Source organism: Syngnathoides biaculeatus, chromosome 17 (genome assembly GCF_019802595.1).
Source record: "Syngnathoides biaculeatus isolate LvHL_M chromosome 17, ASM1980259v1, whole genome shotgun sequence".
Classification (NCBI taxonomy): domain Eukaryota; kingdom Metazoa; phylum Chordata; class Actinopteri; order Syngnathiformes; family Syngnathidae; genus Syngnathoides; species Syngnathoides biaculeatus.
This window is the reverse complement of record NC_084656.1, coordinates 13,741,868-13,757,901: the sequence shown is the minus strand read 5'-3', so window position 1 is coordinate 13,757,901 and position 16,034 is coordinate 13,741,868. Positions and strand designations below refer to the sequence as shown.

Below are 16,034 nucleotides of genomic sequence, written 5' to 3'. Positions count from 1 at the left end.
TTGGCTAATATTGTACAAGTGCTTGACAGGTCGGAAAGGTCCATTGACCAGTATCTGAGTAGCATTTACTCTTATTCAAGTAATTATTCAGATGACTACTTTTTATTTGAGTCACATTATTCTAAAGTAGCAGCATTATTACATGGGCACAGATTTTGGCTCCTCTCCACTCTTTTGGATTTAACTCCCAATCCTGCATACATTTCGAATTTAAATCATTGGGGGGATTAGAAAGCAACCTCGCTATTTAACCCTGCCCATGCAGTGCTAAAATTCCACCACCAGAGGGCGGGACATGAAGAAACATTCCCCCCCCCCAAAAAAAAAAAAAGACAAGAAATGCACGGAGTGTGGCGGTTCTCTAACAAAGTGCCAACCCCGAAGTGACGCTTGACCCGCAGGAGCTCGTTGGACCTCCGGGTCAAGCGCGCACGTTTGCGTCGCTCTGCTCGGGAGTTTTGGGGACTTGACCATCTGTTTGAGTCCGAGGGGGAGAAAGCGAGGGTTGAGACTCGAGAGACAGAGAGAGGAGAAAGAGAAAGGACGCGCGAGACGGCTGAAATCTCTGCAAAGCGAAAAGGAAGATACTCGGAGGGTTGTTTACAAGCCCCGAACATAGCAACGCAAACCGGATAAAGTCATTGTTCCCCTCCCGCCTGGATGTTTCCGCCGGAGCCGAGCGTGGTTCAGAAGTGTGTTGCTCAAACAGGATGGTCGCGCGGTCCAAGTATTTATCTTCTTTTTCTTTTTTACCGTGTTTCCCCCTGAAATGATCTGGTTTCCAGCGAGAGAGGACGGGTCGGCAGACTCGCTTTGACCCAAACACCCAACACGTCTTGCGTGTGTTTATCAGTCGCGCTTGCTGCTGCTTTTTGGGACAACACCTTCACTTTTTTTAATGTTTTTATGTATGCCTGGAAAACTTTTTAAGGATGAAGAGGAGAAAATTTCTCGAGTGACAGCGAAGTGGATCCAAGGGAAAGCTTATTCCATCTTTTTATTTAATTTTTTTAATTGCATCGCGTGACATCTCCACTCTTGACTGGATCGGATGGCGGACATGCGCCCATCACAAAAAGTTATGAATTTGCCCGAATGTGAATGAGAAAGAAGGGGGCGACTGTGCGGTAGCTTCCAGCCCGGTGGGAACCCACTTCGCGGACTCGTCACTTTTGCTGTGCGTTCGTGAGATTTTGAGCGTATTTGCAGCTGAAGATAATGGAGGAGTGGAGGCAATGCGGACGCTGGCTGATCGACTGCAAGGTTCTGCCCCAGAACCACCGGGTCGTGTGGCCCTCAGCTGCCGTGTTCGACCTCGCGCAAGCCTTGCGTGACGGCGTGCTCCTGTGCCAGATGTTGCACAATCTCTCCCCTGGATCCGTGGACCTGAAGGAGATCAATTTCAGGCCTCAGATGTCACAGGTGAGTCCAGTCCGCAGGTGATGTCTGTCGTCCAGATTGTGCACCGCACAATGATTAACACCAAATGCTCTTGTATGACTTCACTTTGGACGTTTTGCGTGTCCTTTCCCCTGTTGCATTGTCACATGTCACACACACCCATGACTGGCCGTAGCCCAAATGATACAGCTGCACCCCTAACTGAGTGGTTTTGTGCTTAATTTTTGCTTAGGGTCTCTTTCAGTCATGAAATAATAAGAGAAAAGGTCCCACCCCTGCACACTTCTGTTTTTCTCTCATCTGCATGCATATTTTGAACCCCCATGTCACATTGTGGATGATGGAAAGCATCTTAATGTTTGACAGAGGTTAAATGAAACTATTGCTCTGTGGAAGTGTAAGTGAATATGGGCATCAGCTGAGAACAGACATTTGCAACTGTTTCCTTTTCGATTTAAATAGCCTGCTTGGAGGAGCAGATGGGTGTGGCGTGATAGAGTGTACTTGGGGGAAGATGCTAGAAAGCCATTGCTGTGCAATTAGGTTTACCCAAACACATATTGCAAGTTGTTGTTTCAGCACATTAACACGACCACAACCTGATAGAATTCAGTTTGCAAAAATTATTATTATTTTTTTTTAATGTATGACATGAATATGACCGGGACAGTGGAGCGACTGATTAGAGCATCTCCTTCACTGGTTAAAATCCTGGCCCCTCCTGTGTAGAGTTAGCATTTTCTCCCCATGCCTATGTGTTTTTTTCTCAGGGCACTCTTGTTTCCTCCCACATCCCAGAAACATGCATTAATTCCATCCAGGGAGGAAACCCATGCAGGCACGGGGAGAACATGCAAACGGCACACAGGTGGGGGTGGGTCCCTGATTGAACCTGGGACCTCAGAACTGTGAGGCCAACACTTTCCCCCCATGCATTAATTGGATCCTCTAAATTTCCCTTAGGTGTGATTGTGAGTGCGAATGGTTGTCTGTCCCTATGTGCCCTGCGATTGGCTGACAACCAGTTCAGGGTGTACCCTGCCCCCTGCCCAAAGCTAACTGACGTCAGCTCCAGCGCACCCACAACCCTTGTGAGGATAAGCAGCTCAGAAAATGGATGGACAGTTGGACATGGATATGTAAAAAAGGATCACTATTCTCACAAACCTGGAAAAACATCGAACACACTTGTAAGAAGCTCTATGTGTATGTCACACAACATCATCGAAGTTTATGTGGCGTGTTTATATGGAATCGGTAACAGTTACGTTTCAAAAGGTTCCACTTCCATGGGAATATTAGTATAGTCATATAAAAGATCAGCCAAAATGCCACCCTTTGTGTCCATTTTTTTGCTGAAACATCTTCACATGTGCTGTAAACGTAACTGAAAGTTAATGCTCTAGTGTTAGTGTATCTACAGAAAGTTGCAAAGAAGAGCTGAAATCACTGTGCGTTATTAAACAATGAACAGAAGTGTACAGTATATGCAGTCACTCCCCCTCCTATGCCTCAGTTTCTATCGTGTTCCCCCCTCTGCTGCAGCCGAAATACGTTTTCCATAGCCAGCATGAGGAAGCTTTGGCTGCCAGAGGAAGTTTATTTGACCACTGTGGTAGAATGAGAATGGCAGGAATTTATTTACATGACCTCTTCTTCAATATTCACCCCGAAGTCTGGAGTAGTACTGAGCCAATGGGTACATTAGGAGACCGTTTCTGTCCCTTGAGCTACAATCTATTGTATGCCAAAGGGTGTTTTATTTTATTTTATTTTTTACTTCTAGGTAGCTCGTTGTACTTTTTTCAGGGCTCAAAACTCAAGTGTTAAAAGTATTGAAGTAGTACACTTGTGTGTATTACACCAGTCATTCCCTCCTAAGAGTACTTTTTATGAAATTGGAAGGAATCTGTGATTTTACGAGGGAACATTTTTAACAGACTTGGTCATCATGACATAATAATGAAGCTCAATGGCTCATCACATTGCAGTTATTGCAGCACATACTAATTCTTCTCATCACTTTGAATCTGTGACTTGAAAGGCTGAGTCTTCTGGAGGAGCCAAATGTTCAAATAATTTGGAGAAGTTGATTTGTGTTGATCACAAAAATTCAGATATATAAAGCTCTGCAATCAGAACAGTGTTCAGGTTTGATGGGTTTTTCCATAAAACAACCCGGGGCCTTTCCCTTTCTCTGATGTATCATTGTCTATTTTTTTTTTTTACTTGCAGCAGTGTTCTCTTTCCTCTGCGAGGCACCATTAGCCTCAACTTATCTGTTCCACAAAGCTTTGGCCTCCTTTAATTACAAGGCGAGTGAGAGGTCGGGATGGCGCACTTTGATCCGCCCACTAATCCCACGATGAGATCTGCAGCGAGAGTGGAGAGGGGTGAGGGGCTTCAGTGACAAATTGGTTAAACAAAAATCTGGCAACTGAACAGAAGCACATCATGATTTATTATATGGAAAAGGTCAAAGTGAGTGCTTTAACAATCTTGTGGCTGTGCCAAATGAAGAGGAGGTCAGGCGGAGTGTTTGCATTATTTGCTCTCGACAAGTTTTTTTTTTTTTTTTTTTTTTTTTTAAAACTGCCACACTTGCATGGTGATTAATAGTTTCCGAAAACCAGTGATTATCCCCTCCATTTAATTAAGTCTCAGTAACCTCATGTATGTTTGACCTGCAGGTTTTAGGGCTTTAAAATGGTCTAGTGAACTCAAATTGAATATACCGTATTCAGAAATAAAGGAAAGGGTTTTCCAATGAGCCTTTTGCTACTGTTAATAGAACTGACTGACCAAAATGATTTAATGGTTGGCTGTGGTCACAGTTAGCGCTTCATACCAAGTCTGCAGTCTAGACCAACACAGCAGATGGAGAATACAGGATACTGGAAGAATAATTTACTGTAATTTTAACTGGAACATCACTACCTCTGAAAACTATGGTAAAGGTCCAAACCCTTACCATGGTTCCATCACTGACTTGGCCCTGCACTGTTGCATGACCTCAGAAATTGCCGATTTGTTTTGGAACTCTTCTGAACACTGGCGCCACAAAGGTGAAAAATGTTACCCTCGCCTCAATGATGCTTGATCGCGCCCTGTCTTTTGGCATCTCACTTTATCATGGTTTACATGAATAAGTATACAGGGGATCCAGGAGTTTTGATAGTATTTCATTCTTACAGCACATCACATTTCCCAGGTCACAACACACAATCTCTGTCACCAACCTATGCTAACACATGAGTGAAGTCATTATGAGTACGTAAATATTTTTGTAATATATTTTGATGAAAAATAGGCATAGCTCATACATGTGAAAAGACTTTCCTTACTTTAGACTTGTAGTTGTCTTGCTAGGTTGTTCATTAGCCACATGTATTCACGGAGTTGAATATTCAAATGTACTATTGTCAGAGAAACATGACCTTTCAGCAGTACGTGCCGGCACTTGAGTGTGACCTTCTACACCTTCCTCTGTTGTCTGTGACCACATTGAACTTTACCAATATTGACTGAAATGTTAAGGAAAATGTAACTAATCTAATTAGTTGCGTAACAAATGTAAAACAAACAAACAAAATGGAAAGGATTCTTATTCACGGGGATTGGTTGGTGACTAGTCCAGGACCGAGTACATTGCCTCCTGGCTGATTGTGACTGACTCCAACTCATTTGACTACTTGATGGATAGGTTATGCGTCACACCAGGGGTCACCAATATGGTGCCCGCGGGCAACAGGTCACCTCCAAGTACCGTATTTTCTGCACTGTAAGGCACACCGCATTATAAGGTGCACCCTCAATAAATGTTCTATTTTAAGACTTTTTTTTCATATACAAGGCCGACCGGATTATAAGGCGCACCACATTATAAGGCACATAGAATAGACGCTACAGTAGAAGCTGGGGTTATGTTTTGCATCCATTAGATGGAGTTGCACTAAAGGCTCAATATTGATCCATATATAAGGCCCACCGGATTATAAGGCGCATCGTCGGCTTTTGAGAAAATGAAAAGCTTTTTGGTGCGCCTTATAGTGCGGTACCTTGAGTACTATTTTTCCCCGTTATAAAAGTAGTTCGCAAGTGATGGGAGACTATTGTAGAAATAATCATTTGATTTATAAAAGTAAGGTGTTGTACATTCACATTTATGTTTTCCACCATGTTAATCCGTTGTTGATAGCTACGGAGAGACATCATCAACGTGATCAGTCTTCACATACAGTCACTGAATCAATCCATTTTTTTTGTGCTAACAAAAAAATGATTGATAATAACATATAATTAAAGGTCATTTGAGCAAATTTGTTATTTCAAAGGCTGTATCAAGCTGGTAGCCCTTCATATAATTTGCACCCACGAAGTAGCTCTCAATTTCAAAAAGGTTGGTGACCCCTGCACTGATTAACTGTTTTTATTCCACACAGTCGGGCTCATTATAGCGTGTGTCATTGGTGGTGTATAGTGCATGAGTAAATTGCATTTGCGTTTAGCTTTGTCCATTTTGCAGAATCTGTTTCGAATCATGCACGTGAGTCTCCACAGACAAGATTAACAAAAGCCCAAGGTCTTGATTTGCCGCCGTGACTGTGCCAATGATGGTATAAAAATGTGGAAAAGCTCAGAAATCCAGACTCAGCAGTGTTGGGCTAGATATACTGTATGTTTCCAGGTGTGAATATCTCTGGCTGAAAACGGAAAGGTCTGTTCATGCATACTTATAGCTCACAGTGAAGGACCATTGTGATATTCATGAAGTTAATTGTGAGCAGTGAGCCACAAACTCATTAAGGTGTCTGAAATCCACAGTAAAGGGAGGGGAAGGGATGCGTTGTGTACCATACAGCTATTTTAGTGAGTAATAATGGCAACAAATCCAATAACTCGTATGTCGGAATGAGTCTCTGTCTACAATAACAAAGGCATATTTGAAAAAGCACCTCTTGCAATGAAGCAGCCAGAGATGACCTTTTTAGGGGGTCAGATAAATCCCTGCTTGTACTCCTAAAGGCAGCTCTATTTAAGGCAGCCAAGCATTAATCTTAACCTCAAGGTTTTAAGTGGATTCCTAATGAGCTCTGATGTTTGGAGATGCATCAGAGCTCCAAGTAGGTGTACATATTGTGAATCCAGCACCTCAGGCTGTCTGAAAGATGAGCTCCTCTGAGATCTTCTTTATGTTCTGCTTTTTCTTCACCAGTTCCTTCTCATCCCCCTCTGTTAGGTAGATAGTTGTGAATACCTTTGGGAGGACTAAGGTATGTGTGTGTGTGCGCGCGTGCACACGTGGGCATCACTGCTATTGTTTCTGCACGTGCACATGTGCTTGCGTGTAAGCGTTCTCAGCACGCCACAGGGCTCCAAATCTCACACTGAGCTTGCCTCTTCTGCTCACAGTAATTGAGGTTCTTACTCTTTGTCCAGCTTCAACTAAAATATTTGTTGCTTTGGCTTAGAAGGAGGGACTGAACATGAGGTTTATTTATTTATTCATTTTTTTAAAATCTACCTTATAGGTAAAGGCTAAACCAACACAGGGCATGATGAAAATAGCTGTTTCATTGTAAAAGTGTTTTCAGATACTAAACACCCGCACAGGACAATATTTTGTACTTCTTTTCAGGCTTGAAAACACCTACTAAAGTGCAACATTATTGTACAAAAAAATAGTAAAAAAAATCTTGAACATGTCTGATGCGTGATAATGGTTGTAGCTGGTGGAATAATGTGGGGGTGAGTCGAAGGTCATTTTCAGAGATGCAAGGTTTGCACACCTCCGTTAAAACTGGATTCCATAGAGAAGGGCTTCACAAAAAAACCTGTATAGTATACGGTGCCAAAATTAACATGTTCCAGAGACATGTACTCAACATCGATTTGTACTATAACTACACGATGAGCCTTCGCTCCAGTAAACAGCAGCCATAGATATGATGTGAACATGAGCTGCGTACCTCCAGAGACTGTTAGCTCATTTTCTTGCATTGCTCATGATGGAATGCCACAACATCCAACATGGACACCAAGTCTGTTAAGGGGGATCTACTCCTCAGACTTAATATTCTGTGACAACAGCGGCACATCCCAGAAATACGTTTCCCAGTCTTCGCCTATTGATTGCGCCGTAGTGCTAGTAAACAACAGAGGCAAATTCTGAAATTAACAGACAAACGCCAATTTAAGTGACGGCCGAAAACTATTTTTGGACAGTATTTCAGTTCTGGGTGTAGTCCACCTTTCGCCCAATGTTAGCTGGGATAGGCTCCTGCACGCCCGCAAGCCTTGTGAGGATAAGTGTCTTGGAAAATGGAAATGGAAAATATGTTGCTATTCAAAGTATATGTCACATTAACTGGGAGACATGATAGCATATTTAGTTCACTCTCATCCAGTTGCATTATGTTTTGTGGGCTACACCGTTACCATAAAATCAGCGAGAGTGAATAAACCGCAAAAAGAAGTAAAAAAAAAAAATATCCCACTCGCTCTTCTTGAAAATCTTTACTTGAGAAGGGGTCGATCCATACCGTAGACAAGCCCCCTCCCTCTGGGGTAATTTAATCTAAGCCTTTGGTCGACTGTTGACCACTTGACCCTAGTGCTTGCCGGATGCAGGTAATACTGCTAATGGACCTTGTTAGGGACACATCCTGTGTTGAACAGCTGGGACTGTGTCACCACAGGCTAATGGGACTGACAAGAAAAGAACAATGCTAAGCTCAGGTTTTCCAAACCTTTTGTGTGAGGTAATTCTCCTCCTGAGGGCATTGCAATCTTTTAAATTGTGAATTCTTTATTGTGTGTGCTGACCTATTCATACATGTCTGTGCTATGATTTCTGGAAGTGATTAAAATAGATGACATAAGGGCACCTACAGTACCTTTTGATAGCACAGTGACCACTGAAATACGGTTCCGGACCTTATTTCCATGCCCTTATTATGACTGACTACATTCCTAATAGCAAGACCTGAAAAAGAGGAGTCTTGAATTTTAGTGTCTGTTCCAAAGCGCACCATTTCCATACTAATTTATTATTTATGTTAGGTGAGCGATTCCATTTCACTCTATTTCAAGTAAATGACAGTGCAGTATATTTAATCAGGAGTGTTTCCATTGACAGATGGATGGGCAATGAAATTTGTTACTGAGATTGGATGACTTTTAGAAGCCAATTATACGTATTGTTCTGTTGTGGTTATTTCAACTTTGAGGGAGGTACTGCATGTGTCGGAAATATTCAATGTACGGTAAGTTTTTGAAGGGGGTCATGTAGAAGTAGCAAGTTTCACATTTTTGAAGTTGAAGAACAGTCTTCACCTTGATCTACAAATACAAATAAAACACCCTCAAAATCAAGTTGTGACACCCTCAGATGTCAAGAGCTACTTATGATCTCTTAACTTTGTTTTCAGTGAAGTACTATACAATTGAAGCTCTGCTAGTGTGTAGGCTATATTGGGTCAAGTGCTTGCTTTTATGCTTCATATCATTTGACAAATGATCTGTTTTCAGGGCTTCTGTGTTCGAAAAAGAAAATCAGCTTTAAAATACGAAATAGAGAACTGAACTTGATATACAGATATATATTTCTAGAATTCCATTCAAAATATAAACTTTCATAGATTCCAGATTCAGAGTAGTTAATTTAAATAATTTCAGGTATTTATTTGTTTATTTTTACGTAATTTGGGCTTCCAGTTCATAAACCCCCCTCATCGTCAGGAATTCAAAAAATTAGAACACTGAGGAAATCAGGCCAGATTTCACAGTCTATAAATGTTTGAAACTGTCACACACTAATCAGCTACGAAACAGAAAGTACCTGCACAGGTTTGGCCAGGTATCATTAATTATGATTCATGAAATGATTAAATCGTCATCAAACACACCTCATTATTATAACTTTGTTGTTTTGCCCATGTAAGGGAATGCGACTTGGAAGAAACTTCATGACTTGCTGCCCTCTTTTGTATTCTACCAGACGAAGGAGTCATGGTGCCTTATGGCCACCATCTGATTTCTGAAGAGGCTCCATCTGCATGGTGGTTGTTCGGCGTGATTAGCATGGGCATGCAGGGCTGCAGTGCCTCTATGTTTGGCGCGCCTGCCATGCTCTGCTGGACGCCATCACGCCACAGAGAAACGAGAAAGAAGTTGAATATTTGTTGTGACGAGCCAGATGGCTTAATATGTCCCCTGCAGTTCTCCTCATGCCAGACAACACAAGTGTTTCATTTTTTTCTCTGTTAATTCTTTTGTTTTCTCTTAATCTGTTAATCAATTGTTTTGGTTTTCAGAAATTGAGTGTCATCTGTCTTCCTTCACTCAGTGTATTGACAATGCCCGCTGCATTTTGTCACAACAGTACTTTACCAAATTGTCTAATTTGAGCAGTTGTGCTAGAATGACTGTGGTTGTCTCATGGGGTCGAGAACATATTAGGATCTGGACCGTGCTCGCTCTCATCTGCTCTAGGTCCCATCCCCCCTGTGGACACCTCCAACCTCACCTACATGCATGCACTCTTGCACGTACGCACACTCACAAGTACACATACGAGCTCGCGCACACACTTTAAAACTGCAGCCTCTTCCGAGCAAGGAAGATAAACACTTCATGCTTTCTCTTTACCAAAGGAAACAGATAATATGCACCCCTATGACACATGGGAGGAAACTTCTGAGGTTTTGTTTGGATGTTTGTTTCCACTGGTAGCTTGGGGATTTCATGCCTTTGCCACGCAATCCCATCAAGAAGTGCTGATATCCCAATGCTGACGCGTATTGATCATATCACATAATTGGCTGTGGAATAGGAAGGGAACAAGTGTAGGGTTACACTGTTAGTCTCAGTCTCATAAAAGACCAGCGGTTATTGATTGCTCAGTCTCTTGCTAATCAAACGTACAAAGTGGAACAGTGCAATGTGTGGATAAAGAGGGCGGGAGAGGTCATTTCCTGATGCCCCATCTTTTGCTCCCCGGCAATCCCTTGAGCTTCTGGAACTTGCTCAAGGACATGTTGTCTTGGAGGTATAATAGTATAGTTCAAGGTTAGCTTCTTTCCTCCCTGGTGTATCAGGTTTGTATCTTTTGGGCCCGAACAAAACCCAATCTACATCTGCTTGTAATCAGCTAAACAGTAGTCTTGGTTCTTGCCACTGGTTACAGGTGATGAAGGTACTTCATATGTTGGGTCTAGCTTACAGGTGTCAAACTTAAGAGCCGGGGGCCGGATCCGGTCCGCTGCATGGTTTTATGAGGCCCACGAGGGCAACTCACGTGTTAACTTCCATGATTCTTGTTAAAATCTATACCACAATGTTTCAGATTGTCGTCTCATAAATGATAGCATTGAGATATTGAATCATTTTGTTACCAAACATCAATGATAGTTGAAAGGCCATTACCCTTGATTTCTGTTTCCAAAACTAGTTCATAAATTTCATCTGTAAATATGATGAGGCGATTAAATATTTTTTATGGTTTCACAGTCATAATGGCCCTTGGGGGAAAGGGTAATTACAAAGTGGCATGTGACCCAAATGATTTTGACACCCCTGGTCTTGCTGTTATTTTTCTTGCCACACAGTAAGTCTCTGATCTGCTCGAGGTTTTTTTTGGTTATTTCCCCCCACATCCCTTTGTCTCCGTAACCTATTACTTGTTCATGTGGGGTTTGGTCTGTCTTTTATATGTGTGGTGTTTTGACACAGCTTCTGATGTAATTTGGCATTATATACATAAATTAAATTGAATTGTCTTTGTCTTGGTTCCATAAAAAAGGAAACCTTTTGGAAAAAAAAAACAAGTTGAGTGGAAACAACAGAAACAGTGCTGAGTGTATATTTTGCAATAAGTCAGTGTTGGGTGTTACAGACCTTGAATTAGATTTGTAGTTGTTTAGTCTGCTGCCACAGCACTGTGTGAGGGCCTGTCTTCCATCATGCAGCTTGTTCCTGACTGTTCTACTGTCTCAGTTTGTGATGGTACAGGCGGATGTGTTGAAAAGAAAAAAAAAAAAAAAAACTTTTTATTGGATATCCATATCACTCAGTGTACCTGTCAAAAATGCATTTGCGTCAGCATGTTACTCTTTTAGGATATTGATGATGCAGATGAAACTCTTTCTTCCCACTCACATACAAGTTGTTTTGTATTGATGAGCTTCCCAAAAAGTGAACTGCTAAAGTGAAGCAAGGGCAAATTTCTTCTTTTTCCAAGACACCAAGAAAAAAATCCCATTAGGCCTGCCACCAGTTTGATGATAGCATAGTAAAAGTAACAGGGTGTAAAAAGAAGATGACTATTTAGATGTAATGTCAAAGCTGCTGAGGAAACCAAAAGAGAGAAGAAGAGATTCTAAATCTGATTTAGAGGATGCTTTTAATGGGTTTTACCTGTGAAATTGAGCATGTCTCACAAAATAGCATACACTCTTGTTTGATTCTCTACAACCACTTACCTCCATTAGCTCCATTCTTTAATTACACAAGATAATGACAACAAACAGGATTTACTGAGACAAGGGTGGTTTCAGGGAACTAACCTGCACGCAAGCAGTCACTGAACACAAAGTCTGCTTTCCACTTTTATTTGAATAAGTTTTTTTTTTAAATAGTTTGACTGTTCTTTAAGCATGGTTTTCTGATTTGAAATGTGTAGTCTAAATGTAATGTGATCTCATTTCCTCACCAAAATCTAATGTCTTTGACATAGGGAAATCATGTACATATTCAATTTTTGGTTTAGGAATCTCTTTTTCTCACCCATTCTTGTGCTTGCAATCCAAGCAAAACAGGCTTCGAAATCTCAATGGCGTATTATTACATGTTCACCTTAACTAATGTGAAAATGCAAATTTGTGGGCTTTTCACTTTGAACAATATCAGACAAAGAAATGACAAATGCACTTATATGAAGTGAACTATTTGCATATGTGTAATATAGTCACTCTAAAACCTTCCGATACCTGCACGTGTGGCGACTGCTCTGTTGTCACTGTGGCTATCCCACGCATAGTTTGCCTTATCCTCAAGCGCAACCTACGCGTACAGTCTTGAAAATATGCTGCAGTTCTTCTCCATGTCAGAGGTGTTACTACATCTGGTATTGCCTTGGATGCCACACAGTGGAGTATCCTCAGCACTTTTCAGTCTTTTCCGGTAGCCGTTTGTATTTTCCTTTCTGTAACAAGAAACAAAACAACAACAATGGCGAATGTAGAACAGTGTCTACAAACATGAGTTTCACTTGTATAGCACTTTTCTTGCTCAAAGCACTTTTAACACAATATCCTCCATCCCTTACTGATGATTGATCGTTTGATGTGGTGAATACTGCAAAAGTTATGTATGGCAGATAAAATTACGCAAATACAGGTATTTTTAGAATATCTTTCTTCTTCTTCTTCTTTTCCTTTCGGCTTGTCCCGTTAGGGGTCGCCACAGCGTGTCATCTTTTGCCATCTTAGCCTATCTCCTGCATCTTCCTCTCTAACCCCAACTGCCCTCATGTCTTCCCTCACCACATCAATAAACCTTCTCTTTGGTCTTCCTCTCGCTCTTTTGTCTGGGAGCTCCATCCTCAGCATCCTTCTACCAATATACTCACTCTCTCGCCTCTGAACATGTCCAAACCATCGAAGTCTGCTCTCTTGAATCTTGTCTCCAAAACATCCAGCTTTGGCTGTCCCTTTAATGAGCTCATTTCTAATCCTATCCAACCTGGTCACTCCAAGCGAGAACCTTAAGAATATCTTTAAGCGTAAGAATACTATTTAGCGAGTGAGTGGATTCATGAGCATATGCCCACAATTCTGTATTTTTCTCTTTTACAACTCAGGACAGTCACACAGTCCCATTTCCTGCCTAACAAGAGTTTCATAATCTCCTGCTCACCCTTTCCCCTGGACTGGGCCAGACAACAAGAAACATCTGGACATAGTACAGAGCGTTCAAATCACACCCTTCCCCACCTTGAACAAGTTCAACAATACTTGGACTGGACACCCCACTGTTATTCGACCAAACTCAGTCCAAGTCTGACATTCTTATCATTGCTTTGCTCATTTATGAGAAATCAGTGTGGGTTTCTGTTGTTGTGTGCTTTCACTGTGTTCTCCTGAGGGGGAACTTTTTTTTTTTTTTTTTTTTTACTCAGTATATGCACTTAAGTCAGTCAGTCTCAAGGGTTGTTTCACTTCATCATGTACATCCTGTCATTTTTTAAATACATGTTCACTTCAAATGTGCAAACTATTTCAACTTCCTATTGACAAAAAGGAATTTTCTGCATGAATGGTCTCATATGTGTATACAGGGCAGCTGCTGCAAATAAACTTTGAAGCAAACTTATTCCTTCAGTATTTCCAAAAATATCTGCCATCTTTTCAATCTATTTCATTTGTTTTCCTTCTTGCATCACCCATATGGTTTGCAAATGCAACATATATTACATACATATAATATACTATAGAGATGTCCAAGCTAGAATTAGACTGGACCTTTTTGAAAGTAGTTCCTTGTCGCATACTTGTAAATTTTATGTCATTGTATTATCTAGAATTAGCACATACAGGTTTCAGCACAGGATGTGAAAGATTTTTTAAAGTAAAGAAATGACTAAAAAATATTATTACACACTTGTTCAACTGTTTGAATTACACTGACAAAAGTTGGTGGAGACTTTAGTGTGGCAATTACTGGAAATATAAATTAGAGCTCATGTGATACATAGTAGATCGCAAAGTAGAAAACCTACCTTGTCCGTGGACTATTTTCTTTTAAATTCATTTGAGTTTTGTCACTGATGGTGTAGTGGTACACACGCCTGACTTTGGTGCGGGCAGTGTGGGATCGATTCCCGCTGAGTGATGGTATTGACTGACTGGCAACCAGTTCAGGGTGTACCCTGACTCCTGCTCATTGATAGCTGGGTTGGCTCCAGCACTCCTGTGACCCTTGTGAGGATAAGCAGCTAAGAAAATGAATGGATGGATGGATGAATTGATTTTCCTCAAGTGGTTTGCCACTCAAAAGAACTTCAACTACCCTTTTAAGGCTTTTAGCCTTTGCTTCGACCTACACTGCAATGCTTACTAACATTTGGCTGAGGGGCTAAAAGGCCTGGGTGTCATTGCTCCTGGCAGTACACTTTGATTCGTCTCAACCGTACCTTTTTTTTTTTTTCTTCATATATTATTTGACCTTGACAGAGGAGTGAGGGGGCGTGAGGGGATGGCATTTTCCCTGACCGCTACACCCAGATTGGCTGCTGGGTTGATGAACTGCTGCTGTCACTTTCATTCATCTTTTCCACGTGCGCTTTTTCTTTGCCCTACTCCTCTTACCTATTTTATTTAGAAAAAAAAGCAAGTACATTTGGGGAAAAAAAAAGTGAAAATATACTGTATATTTTAAAAATTTGAATTCAAACAGTGTACTCAACTAAAGTACCGGTAATTATTATAAGGATGAATGATTGATTTGGACAGTCTCTTTTTTTTTTTTCGTCAATTTTGTGAAAAGCGCTTCAGTTTTTGAAAGCAGATATTTTGATATTTCAAACGAGATGTTTTCTGAATTACATAGATTCAAAAGGCAATTGTAGTATTGAAAACAGTTAAACTATAAATAGACAATAAATCTATGCTAGTATTATAACCTGCTGATAGAAAATCCAAATTTCAAAGCGAGTGCTTTAAAAGTGGGATACGAAAATGGATAGAGTGGGAATGTCAACTGTACTGCAAAAGTGCTGGTAGTATCTTTATAGTGTCTTGCCTAATTGTCTTTAAATGTCAGTAGGAGCGATGATGAGCCTCATTACAGGCTTACACTGGTACAAATGAGCTCATTTTAAATGGTGGAATTGCCTGGAATTTCAAGTTTCCAACCAAAGCCGCTTTTATTCTGCCATGACTGATACCCCTAACCCGCTCCTCTGATACCAAATAATCATTTGTATGCTGGTCATGTCACTGTGTTTGTTTTGTCGCTTTGCACCCCCTTCTAATCAGACATGTATGGAGTTGGGTGATATGGGTTGCCATCCAAAAGAATATAAACTGCACTCTGTACACAATGGCGCATTTTTAATTACTCCACAACATGCCTCACGTTTCATTTTCTCTGTTCTGTACTCTGTACTGTTAATTATGCCAAGTTCACTGTGCTGTGGTGCATTGTAATATGATTAATTCAACTTTCTGTTCATTTACGTCATCCAAGCCTCGTCATTCTGCTCAATACAATACTAGAATTGAAACATTGGGTAGGAAGCCATCCAGAAAAAAGTTCTCATGTTTTGGGGTCGTAGGGGTTGTCTCAATTAGTCAATTCATCGACTTTACCACTGTACAATGACAGGTCATTGTAATGGAGTAAAAGTATCGTTGCTTCTTCACATAAATACTCATGTAAAAGTCGAAAGTATGCTTTACCTACATGACTCAGAATTTATCCGAAAGTTTACTTTGGTAAATTTAACTGAGTAAGTAGGTAAGTAAGCGTGTTTCCTACCCACCTCTGCAAATGCCATACACACACATTTGAAAAGGGACACGCTAACTCTGGCTGACAAACAGCCAAACCTCCTTCTATCAGAGAGAAAATAA

The 16,034-nt window shown here is 41.0% G+C and overlaps 1 protein-coding gene across 7 annotated transcripts in view; it reads left to right on the top strand.

Moving 5' to 3' along the window:
* Window positions 1–330: 330 nt before the first annotated feature.
* Window positions 331–16,034, top strand: part of vav2 (vav 2 guanine nucleotide exchange factor) — a 153,316-nt gene continuing 137,612 nt past the window's right edge. For all 7 annotated transcript variants that reach the window (XM_061801114.1, XM_061801115.1, XM_061801112.1 and 4 more), the window contains exon 1: window positions 331–1,422. In XM_061801114.1, coding sequence (XP_061657098.1) covers window positions 1,219–1,422 — 204 coding nt within the window. In that variant the 5' untranslated portion in view covers window positions 331–1,218. The remainder of the gene's footprint in view (window positions 1,423–16,034) is intronic.